General features: G+C 50.7%; 1 protein-coding gene across 7 annotated transcripts in view; it reads left to right on the top strand.

Annotated features, from left to right (window-relative positions):
* The window catches only part of EIPR1 (EARP complex and GARP complex interacting protein 1), an 85369-nt gene that overhangs the window by 55038 nt on the left and 17284 nt on the right, over positions 1–13047 (top strand). For all 7 annotated transcript variants that reach the window (XM_082427061.1, XM_082427062.1, XM_082427064.1 and 4 more), the window contains one exon: positions 11603–11702. In XM_082427061.1, the coding sequence (XP_082283187.1) occupies positions 11603–11702 (100 nt within the window). The remainder of the gene's footprint in view (positions 1–11602; positions 11703–13047) is intronic.

A 13047-nucleotide genomic window follows, 5' to 3' on the forward strand; every position in this document is an offset into this window, starting at 1 on the left:
GGCTCAGCGTCGCCTCCCCAGAGTGGTCCTTCCCAGCCGCTGTCTCCGGAATGATCACTGCTCCGACCCCACTCACGCCTTCCTGTCATTTTACCCACTTTTATCTCGTCACAGCCGTCACCGCCTCCTGACCCTACCCTCTCTGCGTTCGTGCTCCTGCGTCTTTCTCCGTAGCCTGAGCTCCCTCCGGCTAGGGGCCTGTCAGGATGCAGGCTGCGCGCTGTCGCATGCGTCAGCGCCAAGGACGGTGCCTGGCGCACGGAGCACTGCACGTGTTGAGTGAGAAAGGGGCGAAGTGGGGCCGCAGAAACGATGCTGAGTCATGACTGAGACCCGGGCCGTCGGGGGCTTGCGCGCCTCGCCGTGTCATTTCCTACAGTGACCCTGTAAAGTGGGGACCACGGTAGGTAAGGTACCTGTGGGCCAGAGAGAGGAGGAGGTTGCGTCCAGGGCCGCTCGCTCCCCGGGGCAGCGACTGGGCCTCCCGGCTGGGCAGTCTGGCTGCAGGAGGCGCCTGCGGAACGGGGATTGGGAGTCGCCTGTGGCCGTCGCTCCGCGGCTTGGAAGTGGTGTCAGGCGCTGGGAGTGTACACACATCTTCATCAGAGTAAGTTTGGGGAGTGTTCACGCAGCTTCCTGCTGGTCCTTTCTGCTCTCGAGGGGACCCCCTCATTTTGCAGATACTAGAGTCATCGTCTTTCCCGGCATGCTTCTCCTCTCCCTCCCGGTGCGCTCCTGCAGTCAGCGTGGCGATTGTGGAAGCAATAGTGGGCCTGGGGTCCGTGGCCCTGGGCTCTGCCTGCAGATCTGTAGCTAATTCACGGCATCCCTTTGGCGAGTCAGGTCAGTTTGGGCCTCATTCCCTCGTGTGTCGAATGTGTTGGATTCAGGAGTCAGCTCTAAATTCACTGGATGCAGTGAGCTCCCTTTCACACCTGCTCAGTGCCGCGTGCCTTTCCCTGAATCTAGTCACAGCTCATGGCCCTCTTTCCGCTCTGCCTGTCGCACTGAGGTGAGGGGCACTGGCCGCCCTGCTGCTCAGCAGACACACGGCCGTGGCCACGCCACTCACGTGAGCTCCTCCTGGGTGAAGTCAGCTCAGCTGGTGGCGGGCTGCCCGCAGGGCTTGGACTGAGCCGTGAGGATGCTTTCAGCAAACCGTGGTCTTTTCACCATTTTCAGGGTATCTCATCCCGTCCTGCTCCAGGTTATGTATATTAGCTGCCTTAAATCCTTTTGGAAGGATATCGGATGTAGATACGTAAAATTAATAAAACTTTACCTTGTTGTGTTAGACACTGAGGTGAGAGTTCGTCCTAGTGTCACACGTGTAGTTGGCCCTCTTCCCCTTTCCGGGGGTAGGTGAGGAAGGGCTGCTGACGACTCCCCCTCCGTGTGCTGCGTGCTCGTTCTTCTCTGGGGTTGGGTCTCCCAGGGTCGGCGCCGACCCTGACGGGCGATGCGTGTTATCAGCACGTGCGGTGTCTACACGGACAGCGAGCTGGGCGCGTGGGGGCTGCAGACCCTCCGAGCCCTCTAGGGCCTCCTGGCATCACCCCCTGTCTCCCGCGTACGCCGGCGTCTTTTGGAGCCCCGATGAAGGGGGGTGTTCGGGAACGCGGCAGCTAAGAGCAGGAAGGAGGTGACGGTCCTCTGGCGCCGGCTCCCTACGAGATAGGGGCTGTATCACCGTCGAGATTGGCCCAGGGGCTGATTAGCCACCACAGTGTAATTTGGTGGCTCTCCGTCTCCATCTCATGATGAAGAGGCCCTCCAGCTGCTGAGGAGTTACGCACCTTGGCTGTGGATTAACGCTTCCTGCTGCAGAGTGGAAGCAAAGTCAAGATAATGGAAACACGCACCATTTCCCAAGTGGTGCGTCGGGAGCAGTCATACAGACTGCAATGTTTCACGGACGGTGAAAATCTCCTTAAGGGAGAAATCACTAAAATCGGAAGCCAGCAGCTTTGGGGGATGGAAGCGAAATTAGTGGCGGTCAGCTGCAGCCCATCCCCACACACCCTGCCCCCCAGATTGTGGAGGGGCCGCGACGGGCTGGGTTAGCCTCACTACGGGGGACGTGCCAGGTCTTTCTCTCATGTCCTTGCAGATGCCCGTGGCACTTGCACAGTGACCGCTGACCTCTGCTTTCTGGGGAGAAGATACCTCTGCAGTGCAGATGGAGGTAAATATCACACTGGAATGCCAGGCCGGCTGAGAGGGTCAGGAATTCCTGGGAAGCAGGTGTGCATGTTACCGTTCTTATTAGAAGAAGGAAAAAGGGCCGTAAGCTTGGGTGTTGAGCTTAGAGAGGAACTAGAAGAAAATAAGCTTGTGCAGGTCTCCAAATACTTGAGGTGGTTTGGTCGGAAGAAAGGATTTGGCCTCCTCTCTGATTTTGTTTCTTCTTTTCACTTCAGTGTATAGAACAGTGTAAGTTGACTTGGGTGAATGTTACAAAGAGTAAATTCAAAGTTATCCTTAATATCTTTCCAAAGTTGTCTCTGAGGATACGTAAGAAAAGATGTTTGAAATTTTCAGAGATCCTACGGTATGACTCTGCTGCCAGTGAGACGGTGGAAAGGTCTCTGTGATTATGACAGTGTCATCCTGGAAGATTTATCAGATTTTATAAGGTCCAGGTTTGTGCTTTCTGGTTTCATCCAACCTAGATGTACTTAGGTGTAAGGTTTTTAAACTGGAGCCCTGAAGTTGCTTCCCTGGCTACTGGCTCACTGCTAAAGTGGTCCGCTAGCTTTAAGAGAAGCCTGGAATGAGGCCTCGCATCCCTTATGTTGTAGGAAAAGAACAGTCCGTGGTTTTACAGGACAACATAAAGATGTCTTCCTCTTTCACTTTGGCTAAAGTCTCCTTTGTCAAACGGGGATGGTCGTCAGAGCCACCCTGGCGCCTTGTGAGGGTCACTGAAACTAAGTATTAGGAAGGGGATGATGAGGAAAAAAATAGTAAAATGCACTGTACAGATACAGCTTATCTAGGAAGAGTCAAAATACGAAAATCTGAACGTACGGTGCAGAGTATAAATAATTATTTATATTACAGGATAAATTCATATTCTTTCTGAGATTGTAGTTCAACTTTCCATTAAATACTAGGGTTCAAAGTGTGTTTCAGTTGGTCCTCTCATGAACCCAAAGGGTCTTTCCCAGAGCATGCAGGGCAGACATATACCGTTGTATCCAGTGGGATAGTTTAGGAGAATGTATTTTTTGAAGTTCTGTTTGTGATTATTTAAACTTGAGGTTTAAATAATTTAAAAATGTAAACCCGAAGGACCACTAATTCTGCCTGGAGAATTTTAAACTATAGTCGATTTTTCTTCTGCTGTTTGAGAAAGAGGGTGTGGGAGGAGGAGAACAGGGACAGCCAGGGCTGCTGCTTGGAATTCGGGGGGTGTTTCACGTCATAATGCATCACGGCTCCGAGCCGACCCTGAACTTGCTGGTGAGACCCAGGAGCAGAAGCCTTGAGCTTCCTGGACGCGCCGCCAAGCCGCACGGCGCCCACCCTGCCCTGCACTTGCCCTCTTCTCCCTGCCCTGGGTGGAGTCTGCAGTGAGCGGCCGCAGTGGGCCTCTGTGAACCTGGACTTCAGGGCCGGGGAGAGTCAGCCGTTCCAGGGCTGAGGGCCTGCCCTGCCCCCTGGCTCTGCCCCTCAGCCCTCGCTGGGGCAGAAGGACGGGACAGGAGCCTCGCCCCAGGAGGGCCGGTGCAGCTGTGTCCATGGGCTCCGCATCCGGCCCGCGTTGTGATAGGCTCTGGGCCTCGGACGTGTCCCGCCCAGGGAGGCTTCTCAGGAGGGCAGGTCTTGCTGCCCACACACTGTCCATGGCTGGATTCTCAGTGGGAGGGCGTGTTTCTGTTGAGCCATGCACATGGTTGATGTGAGTGTGTAGGTGTGTGCAGGTGAGCAGTGTCAGAATAAACACAGACTTCCGATAACTAAGTCACCCAGTGCCCAAAGTTCCACACTCGTCTGTTGTCAGAAAGGGGTACCCGGCAGTGCATAAGCATGATTCTCTCACTACAAGTATCCGTGTGTCTCGGCCACAGGAAGCCTTGCATCCACAGACTCAATCAAAGCGGGCTTCCTGACTTAATGGTGTAACTCTTAAAGTGATCTTTTTTTTTAATCCTTGTAGCATTTATGAAAAGCTATCTTGTGTTCTGCTGTGATTTTTTGACTTTTGAGCAGGAAGAAATTAACCAGATTGCCAAATCTGTGTATTTTAAGAGAGAGATGTATAAACTGGGGAAATAATGTATTACATTCTTTTTGTAAAGGGTTTTCAAAATCTGACTGGTAACCACTGATATAATCACCAGTGACTTAATAGATTTGTTTCTGCCTTGGGGTTTTCCCTTTTTCAGTAAAGTAGTGACTGTGGGTTTCGGAATGCCCTGGGAACTAGAGGTCTTGGCCCAGCCCTCGTGTGCTGGATCTTTGGTTTCCGTAGCATGTGGCAGCCGTCTCCCACCTGTCGCGTTGGGGTGGCTTCCGTCCTCTGGGCAGTTATGCTGCCCTGACGACCCCACTTCCCACCCGAAGAGGCTGCAGGGAATAGGTAGGATACGTCAGTTATGTGAATGGAAATTAATTTTATATTGAGGTTGTTTTAAGAGTTTCTCAGTGTCCTTTGAGTGTCCTCACCCCAGGTGCCAAAGCCCAGAGTGTGAATCATTCATTTTGGAGTCACTTATCTGAAGAAGAGAAGTGTGTGTTTTGTTTGATCAGCAAGAAACCTGCCAGATGAGAACCCTTGTTCCTGCCGTTAGGTCCGTGTTAACTGCCTCAAAGAAGTTTAGATTTGTTTTTAATTTGGGTATATTTGCAGAAATGGCCCTTTTCTTGTGTTTTCTCTCAGTGATTACGAAGGGACATAGAGTACGTATATTAGGTGTATGCTACTTTGTTCAGGACTTGTTAATATAATTTTATGTCCACTCACATTCACGGGTAGAGTGTGATGAAGCCGAAACGTGGATGATTTTTATGAACAAAGAAGTAAACTTAGTTTGGAGTAGCAAGTACGGCAGAAATTCTGGGTTATTTTCTTATGTTTATAGCACTGGTTTCATGGTGATGAACCGTGACGCAATAGAATTTCCTTTTTGTTTTTGCACTTTGCGTACTCCACTTATTCCAAACACTCGTGGTCATGGGGGTTGCTCCCTGTAAACTCACCACACTTTCTTTCGGGTGTGTCGCCCTGGGTAGACAATAAGTAGCAGCTTTGCTCAGCAGTTGGGTCCCATGTGATACATGGCGTCTCATTTGGCGGCAGTGCTATGTGCACCTTGGGGACCCCCTTCTTTAGGAGGGATCCCGCTCCCATGGCTGTGTCGACTGTCCCGGGTTGATCCCACCCGGAGAAGAACACACAGAATTGGTTTGTTGCAGCTTCCACGGGAGCAGGAGTTATAGGACAAAAGGCAAATATATGAAAGGAACGAGGTGAGGGAAACTAAGAGCTGGGAAGCCAGGGTGAGGCTGACAAGGTGGGAGGCGAGGGTCTGGGCGCATCTCGCCGGCGGTAATCGTGCGGGACTGTCCACATCAGGGACTGTCACCGATTGGGACCCACCATCACCCCGCTCGGTGGCCTGGAAAGTGCACCTAGTTTTACTGGTTCATCCTCAGTCCTGCTTACGCTTGATGCATCTTTCAGTCACCCCCCTCTGTGTGTACGTGCGGGGTTTCGTCTGTTTTTTCTTATCATTCTTAATAGTGAGCTGCCCAGACTCACCCCTAACGTTGGGGTTGGCAGACGCACGTCCCGATCAGAGCCTCCACCAGACGTGCCGGGTACTGGGCCCCCTGGGCCCCCTCCTCGGGTGTTCAGAGCGCCTCTCCGGGCTCTGTGGTGGGGGCTGGTGGTGCGGCAGCAGTGAGACTCGGGAGCGTGTCCCATACCTGCAAACGGTGTGTTTACCTCTCCTTCTGTGCTCTCCCCGAATCCTCACACCTGGTTTAGACGGATCCCAGGAGAGAAAATCCGTGGGCTTTCTCACCATCCCAGGATGGTTGCTGGCTTTCTCCTTAATCTAGTCTTTCTCAAGGGCAGGTAACAAACTGTTAGTGACATAACTCATGTAAGTTTTCTGAAGTACCTCTTTTTTCCTCTCCTTTTCTACTTTGGGCATCTCTGGTCATCCAGGTAAATACGGCAAGGTTAACTCCTGTAGCAGGGAAAAGGCAGACGTGTGCCCTTTCCTTTCAACGGCACGTAAGTCAGAGATTACACACTTAAATCCCCTCAGAAGTAAATGGCAAATGTTCAGAGGCACGCCTTAATTCCTGAAGATTCTTCCATGTGGATCTACCTTCCTCAGGACACATAGAGGCTGAGCATGAATGGCCCAGCTCAGGGCAGATGTTGCATTAGTTCCAAAAAGGCCTTAACTCCAGCTTGCCCAATGCTCTTTTGTGTGTGTGTGTGTGTGTGTGTGTACGTGTGTATATGTCTGTGTTTTTGCCTGCATGTATGTGTACGCGTGTGTGCGTGCGCATGTCTGTGACTCAGAACGAGTGAGACGAGCTTTGGAGCAGACTTGGGCATCTTTCTCGCTCATCCCCCCCTTCCCCTTTGTCCGCTTATTTTGAAGCTTGGACCCGAGTCCCGGCTCTGGGGTTTGCCTGGTCTCTGCCTCACGGCAGCCAGGGCTCCGCGGGGAGCAGCGCGGGTGCCCGGAGCACAGCTGCCCGGGGGCTGGAGGGGGCCTGACACTTGCCTGGCAGTGCAGGGACCTACGCCGTCCTTGAGGGGAGCCAAAGTTGGGGCTGAGATGCTGAGAGACAAAGAGAATGAGAACATGGGGAAGGCTTCCCATTTCGTGTATTGACCTTAACACGGTGCCGAGCAGAAGCCCTTGGTGCAGGGCCTGGGCACTGGGCTCTCAAGCCAAGTCACTGGTTCCTGGGTCGGTAACTGCAGACCCTGGAAGGTTCTCAGACCCCGAGCGGGGGTCATGATGCCTGGCTCACTTTTGGACAGAGGCCACCAGAGGAAAGCCTGGGTGCTGCGGAAGGTGGGGCTGGTGACTCGGGACCCCGGCTGCTGGGAGTGAAGAGCAGACAGTTGGGCACCGTACGTTTGGGCACCTTTCAGAGCAGGTGGAGAGCTGAGCTTCTGAACTCTCGCGCGAGGATGTTTTTCCCTTAAAATAAATCTCCATGGAATTATTTTTGGTGCATGTAAGGGTGATAATTTTAATGTTCCAGGCAAATTTCAGAGTAAGCTTTATGGTTTTTCGAAGGGAAGCTGTTGCGTTTGGGGTGGACAGTCTTTGTTGTGGAGGGCTGTGGCACACGAGGGCACATCCAGCAGCCCTGGCCCTCCCGGTCGTCATGGAAACCCAGAAGTATTCCCCCCCCGCAAATACCCCTGAAGGGCAGTGCGGCCCTCAACTTCAGAGGCTCAGCTCTAACTGCATCTGATAATATGTATCTAGGACTTATTCAGCACCTCCTGTGTGCAGGCACTGTTCTAAATATCACCCTGATCTTCACAGACCAGTACTGTTGACTACTTGTACACTCCTGTTACCCGACTGGACAGATGAGGAAATCAAAGCACTAAGAGATTACGGCACCCAGAGCTGGGACTCAAACTCCAGCAGGCTAGTCTCAGACTCCGAGCTGACCCGCTGCACCTCACTGTTCTGGGCCATCTACCTTAGATGCCGTCTGTGTTTTTAGTTGTGTGTGTGTTTTGTCTGAGTGTGTTTAGTCTTTAAAAATCCTTAATTCTGAAAAGTGAGATGTTTCTTTGGGTTAACAAGACATCACTTTACCTTTCTGGAAGGTTCTTCCTGTGGACAAGCTTGGGGGTTGCTGCATGGAACCACTTCTCAGATGCGTTTGCGTGTGTCTTGGTAAAGATGCGTGTGTCACGGGGACCAAGGCACCATAAGGGAACAGTGATGATCCGCTTTGTTTTTCCCAAGTGTGTCAACACAGTAAGTCAGTATGATTAGCTGCTTTAACTCGAGGTGTCAGGCAGTGTTCCTTTGTCACTTTGCCTAATGGTGATATTGAAGCTAAGGAGCTGCTTAGAAATGATGAGCTCTCAGGCCTGGTCGTGACCTGTGGTTCTGGAGTCAGCTCTTGGTTGGAGCTCTCAGGCCTGGTCGTAACCTGTGGTTCTGGAGTCAGCCCTTGGTTGGAGGCTCAGCCCTGCCCTTCACAGCCACTGCACTTGGGGCAGGCCACTCAGCCTCCCAAGTCTGTCCCCTCGTCTGTGAGATGAGGAAGGGAAGGGGACTCCCGTCGTGGGTGTGGTGCAGCGGACGGAGAGGAGAGCTCCGGCACCCTGCCCCGGGAGGGAGCTGCCCGCTGTGCTGCTGGAACCCTAGCCCCGGGACCCAGGGCTCTCTAGGCAGACAGCGCCCTTTCTCCCCACACGTCCGCACGGGAAGTTCCGCTGGAAGGAAGGCCTGCAGTAAGACTTCAGCTTTCCGGCGGGGCTGGGACGGTGTGGGTCAGACAAGGGCTGTGCCCAGGCACTTCTGTCTCATCGAGGTCCTTCTCCACATCCGACTGAGCGCCGATGGGGCCGCATCTGCTAGGGGCCCAGGTTAATAGCTCCGAGTGATTGCTCAAAGGGAAGGGCTCTGGTTTGCCTCTGGTAATTTTGTTCATGTGTATTATAAGCCTTCACAATTTTTACTTTATAACAAATGCAACAAAGCTTTACTTAAGATTTCTCATCGCTTGGAGTTGAAACAACAAGTCCATTTTGAGCCTTATTCAGAGAGTTTTAGTTCCAGCAGCACTTAGAGTTTTCTGTTATTATCAGGTGCTTTCAAAAATTAGGCAGGTCCATAGCAGGGACCTGAAGAACCTTCTCCCTCTTGCCAGGTACCTCCAGAAGTCACGGAGAGGTTTTGTTGCTTGGTGTGTGTGTGTGTGTGTGTGTGTGTGTGTGTGTGTGTGTTTTCAAAGCATACTTCTGATGAAACATCCTCTGTAACTAAAAACGAACTGCTGATGTGCGCATGGTGGTAGCTCCTGACCTTCAGACTGGGAACGGCTGGAGTGATGCCACCGTAATGCCCTATTGGAACCAGCTTTTAAAGTCATTGTGGTGCTCAGTCTGCTTATAGGTCTTTGAGGAGAGAAGTAATAGGTAGATGGTCCCAAAGATTTTCCCTTTTTCCTTTTTTGATATACATTTCCCAAGGAGAAGTGTTTTTTTTTTTTTTTTAACATCTTTATTGGAGTATAATTGCTTTACAGTGGTGTGTTAGTTTCTGCTTTATAACAAAGTGAATCAGTTATACATATACATATGTTCCCATATCTCTTCCCTCTTGCGTCTCCCTCCCTCCCACCCTCCCTATCCAAGGAGAAGTTTTGACTTGCGTGTCAGCCTTAAGATGTTCTAAGTTACTAGTGGAAAACGTACACGTACTTAAACTGCCCAAGGATTACTTTGCTGAAATTCTTAATTCTCATTTTATGAAAGAAAAAGCTATTTTTATGACGATTCCAGTTCCTCAGGCCTGGTACCTGAGGCCAGCTAAACTCTGAGGTTTTAGACTTTTATGGAGCACGTGGCCTTGTGGCTGTGGGATGGCCCCCTCCCCTGGGGTGGGGCTGTCTTCCCCCAAGTCAGACGTCTTTATTGCTGGGCAGAGCTTGGGAAGAGGTGTGCAAGCTGGGCCTTCTCAGCTGTCACCTGCCCATTTACTGGGACAGGGCCGTGGGTGACCATCTACCAGGACAGGGCCATGGGTGACCCTCTACCAGGACAGGGCCGTGGGTGACCCTCTACCAGGACAGGGCCGTGGGTGACCTTCTACCAGGACAGGGCTGTGGGTGACCTTCTCCCAGGACAGGGTTGCGGGTGACCCTCTACCAGAACAGGGCCATGGGTGACCTTCTACCAGGACAGGGCTGTGGGTGACCTTCTACCAGGACAGGGCTGCGGGTGACCTTCTCCCAGGACAGGGTTGCGGGTGACCTTCTCCCAGGACAGGGTTGCGGGTGACCTTCTACCAGGACAGGGCCGTGGGTGGCCCTTTTCTTCCCTCTCTCCCTGTTTTGCATTTTTCCTTAGTGTTCATTGTCAGTTGTCTGAACTCTACATTAAGTGTCCCCATGAAAACAGGCTACCAAGAGAAGTTCAGTCAGCTTGCTCCAAAGATGTGTCTTCAAAATTAGAATTGCCATTATCTTAACAAAACAGGAGCCACAGATTTCAGTACCAGATTTCTTGGTGTCTCTTCCAGCTATGGTGTTTCTTGTTTACTAGATATTGTGCATTTTTCTTTGTTATTATTAGAAAAGATACAGTAAGCTCTTCAATACAGGAGTGATGTACTGTGAGAGCTTTGTGTGTGTTTTTAAACTATAAATGAGAAAGAAATTGTAGTTTTGAATTACATTGTTGTGATAAAAGTAATAACAGCTCATTGACAGTCTTGAAGAATGGTATTAAGGAGGGGCACCCAATCAATCAGTATTGTATTCTGTGTGAAAGAGAAATGTTGAGGGTCTCTATTGATGTCTTCAATACTCACGTGTTGGAGGACGTGAAATGAAATTCTCCTCTTTATAAGCACTTAAGAATTTCATCAGGGAAGACAGAAATTCACACTTGTGATCAAACTGAAAAATTTTTGATATTTTCATGGTTTTATCACAGAGATGACGTGATTTTTGTCTTTTGTTATTCAAATATGTATCAATTAAGAAGGTTTTGGCTGCAGGTAACAGGACACTGTAGCTCACATAGGTTGAAACAGAAGGCTGTTATCTGACATCTCAGGCCTGGTGGGTACTTCAGGGCTGTGACCTCCCCGCCCCCCGCCCCACACTGCTCTCAGCTCTGCCCTCCCAGGAGATGGCAGCGAAAGACGTGGGCATCCTCTCCAAAATCACACTGTCCACCTGTGCCTCTTCAGACCCAGCGCCCAGCAGGCCCCCTTGCGTCTCTGTGGCCAGAATTGGTCAGCTCTCCATGCCTCGGGCTCTGGGAGAACCTGTCAGCAGTGTCTCAGCTCCAGCTGCCATGACGAAACACCGCAGCTGGGGGCTTACACGACAGAAATGTTGATTTCTCACAGTTCTGGGGGCCGGAGGTCTGAGATCACGGTGCAGGTGAGGGCTCTGTTCCTGATTTGCTGACGGCCGCTTTCCCACTGTGTGTTCACATGGCAGCGAGAGAGAGACAGAGATACAGAAACAAAGACAGAGATATATAGGGAGAGAGACAGAGAAATAGACAGGGAGAGACAGAGACATATAGAGAGACAGAGAGCTCAGGAAACTCTGGTGTCAGTCTGTACAAGGGCACTAATCCCATCACGGAGCCCCACCCTCCTGACCTCATTGAACCCTAATCACTTCCCAGATCACCCACCCCCCCAACACCAGGTGACTTTGGGAAAGGACACAGACATTCAGGCCACAGCAGAGTGGTAGCCTGGTACGGCACCATGTCATTGCAGAGCTGTTGACAACACTGCTGGTGACAAACGGCCAGGGAGAGGCTTTGCTGAGGGCCATGTGTAAGAGCTCTTGGCCTCAAGGTGGGACTCTCACACGTCATGTAATGCTTGACCCCCTCCTTCCTCAGTGTCGCGTGGGAGCCCGCGGGAGACGGGAAGAGAGTCATCTCATTGGCTGACAACCACATCCTGCTGTGGGATTTGCAGGAAAGCTCCAGCCAGGCTGTGGTAAGTAACAGGAATTACACAGTTTTGGTTTTTTGTATTTTTTTAATTTGACCTTTCAGCCAAATTCAGAATACATTTCTTGATCATATATGTTTAGAATTTTGACATTGTTTGTGAAACAATTAATGAACAGACTGAATCATCAGTCAAAGAATTGAGTGATTGTCTCTTTCAGGCAAAAGCTGTTTGGGATTCAGGCCTCAGGGCCATGTACAAATAGGACACAGAACCCTGGACGTTGACAAAACTCCCCCCTTTGGCCATAATTTGTCCAAAAGGGTTAGCAGGATATCCAAAATTATAGTCTTCTGTTTCAAGTATAAGTCTTTTTAATGAATGGATTTTCAATGTGTATTTGGTTAAAATCACCTTTCAGGTAGGAGCAGTCATGTAGGCAAGTTTCCTGGTTGTGAAAATAATGGTTGACTGTGACCCAGTGACCTTTCAGCCTGCCCTCCTTTCATTCACGTGTGTGCCCGGTCCTGAGGGTGTAGCCATCAGGCACGTCAGCCATCTGTCCACGGGGACGCTGGAGCCCTGGCCTGCACACACACTGTCTCTCCGTCCCGTCTCCACCCGTCCTGTCAGGCACCCACATGTCACCCTCAGATCCTGCCACCGAGGCTGTCTCCACAAGTTCCCAACCAGAAGGTTACGTCTCTCTCAACAGGCCTTGTTCGTTCCCAGACCTGTTTAATATTTAGCAGCAACCTTCTTGGGAACCAGTTTGGCTTTCAAATATTCATCACTTTGAATGCTTTGTCCGTCATAGAGTAAATACTCTGCCAATTGGTATATTTTCATATATGATCTCTTAAAGTTTCCTCTTATAAAATGTGTTTTTTACATGCATTCATAATTTCATTGCATTTGCATGTCAAAGCGACAACTTTAGAGAGAAAACCAAGACATTTGAAATGAAAGCTTCTAATGCCACCCACTCAGTTGGGCCTGGGGCCCAACTGCCACGGGCTCATGGACGGTGTCTCTTGGACAGGTTTCTTCAGTGAGCTTGCATCTCACCTTATCCACTTGTTCCCGGGATGCGTGGTCAGCACCTTCCCATCGTGGTACCCACAGTGTTCGTAAAGCCTGTCTTCACCCTCTGGGTGAAGAGATGCGTGAGTGGTGATTTATCACTGTCGACACGTGACCCAGAAGGCAGACCCTTCACAGTATGGGGTGTCCTGTCGGAGTCTTAAAGCTGCATCGTCAGAAGCGTGTCTCCCAGGCTTCAATGTGAGGTTAAGAGTATAATACTTCAGAAAAGAAATCACTATTTTTATTAAAATTAAAAAAAAAAAAAAAAAGGCACATCTCTGTATCATGGAGTAGAACACAAATT

The sequence above is a fragment of the Balaenoptera physalus genome (genome assembly GCF_965194825.1).
Source record: "Balaenoptera physalus genome assembly, chromosome: 15".
NCBI lineage: Eukaryota > Metazoa > Chordata > Mammalia > Artiodactyla > Balaenopteridae > Balaenoptera > Balaenoptera physalus.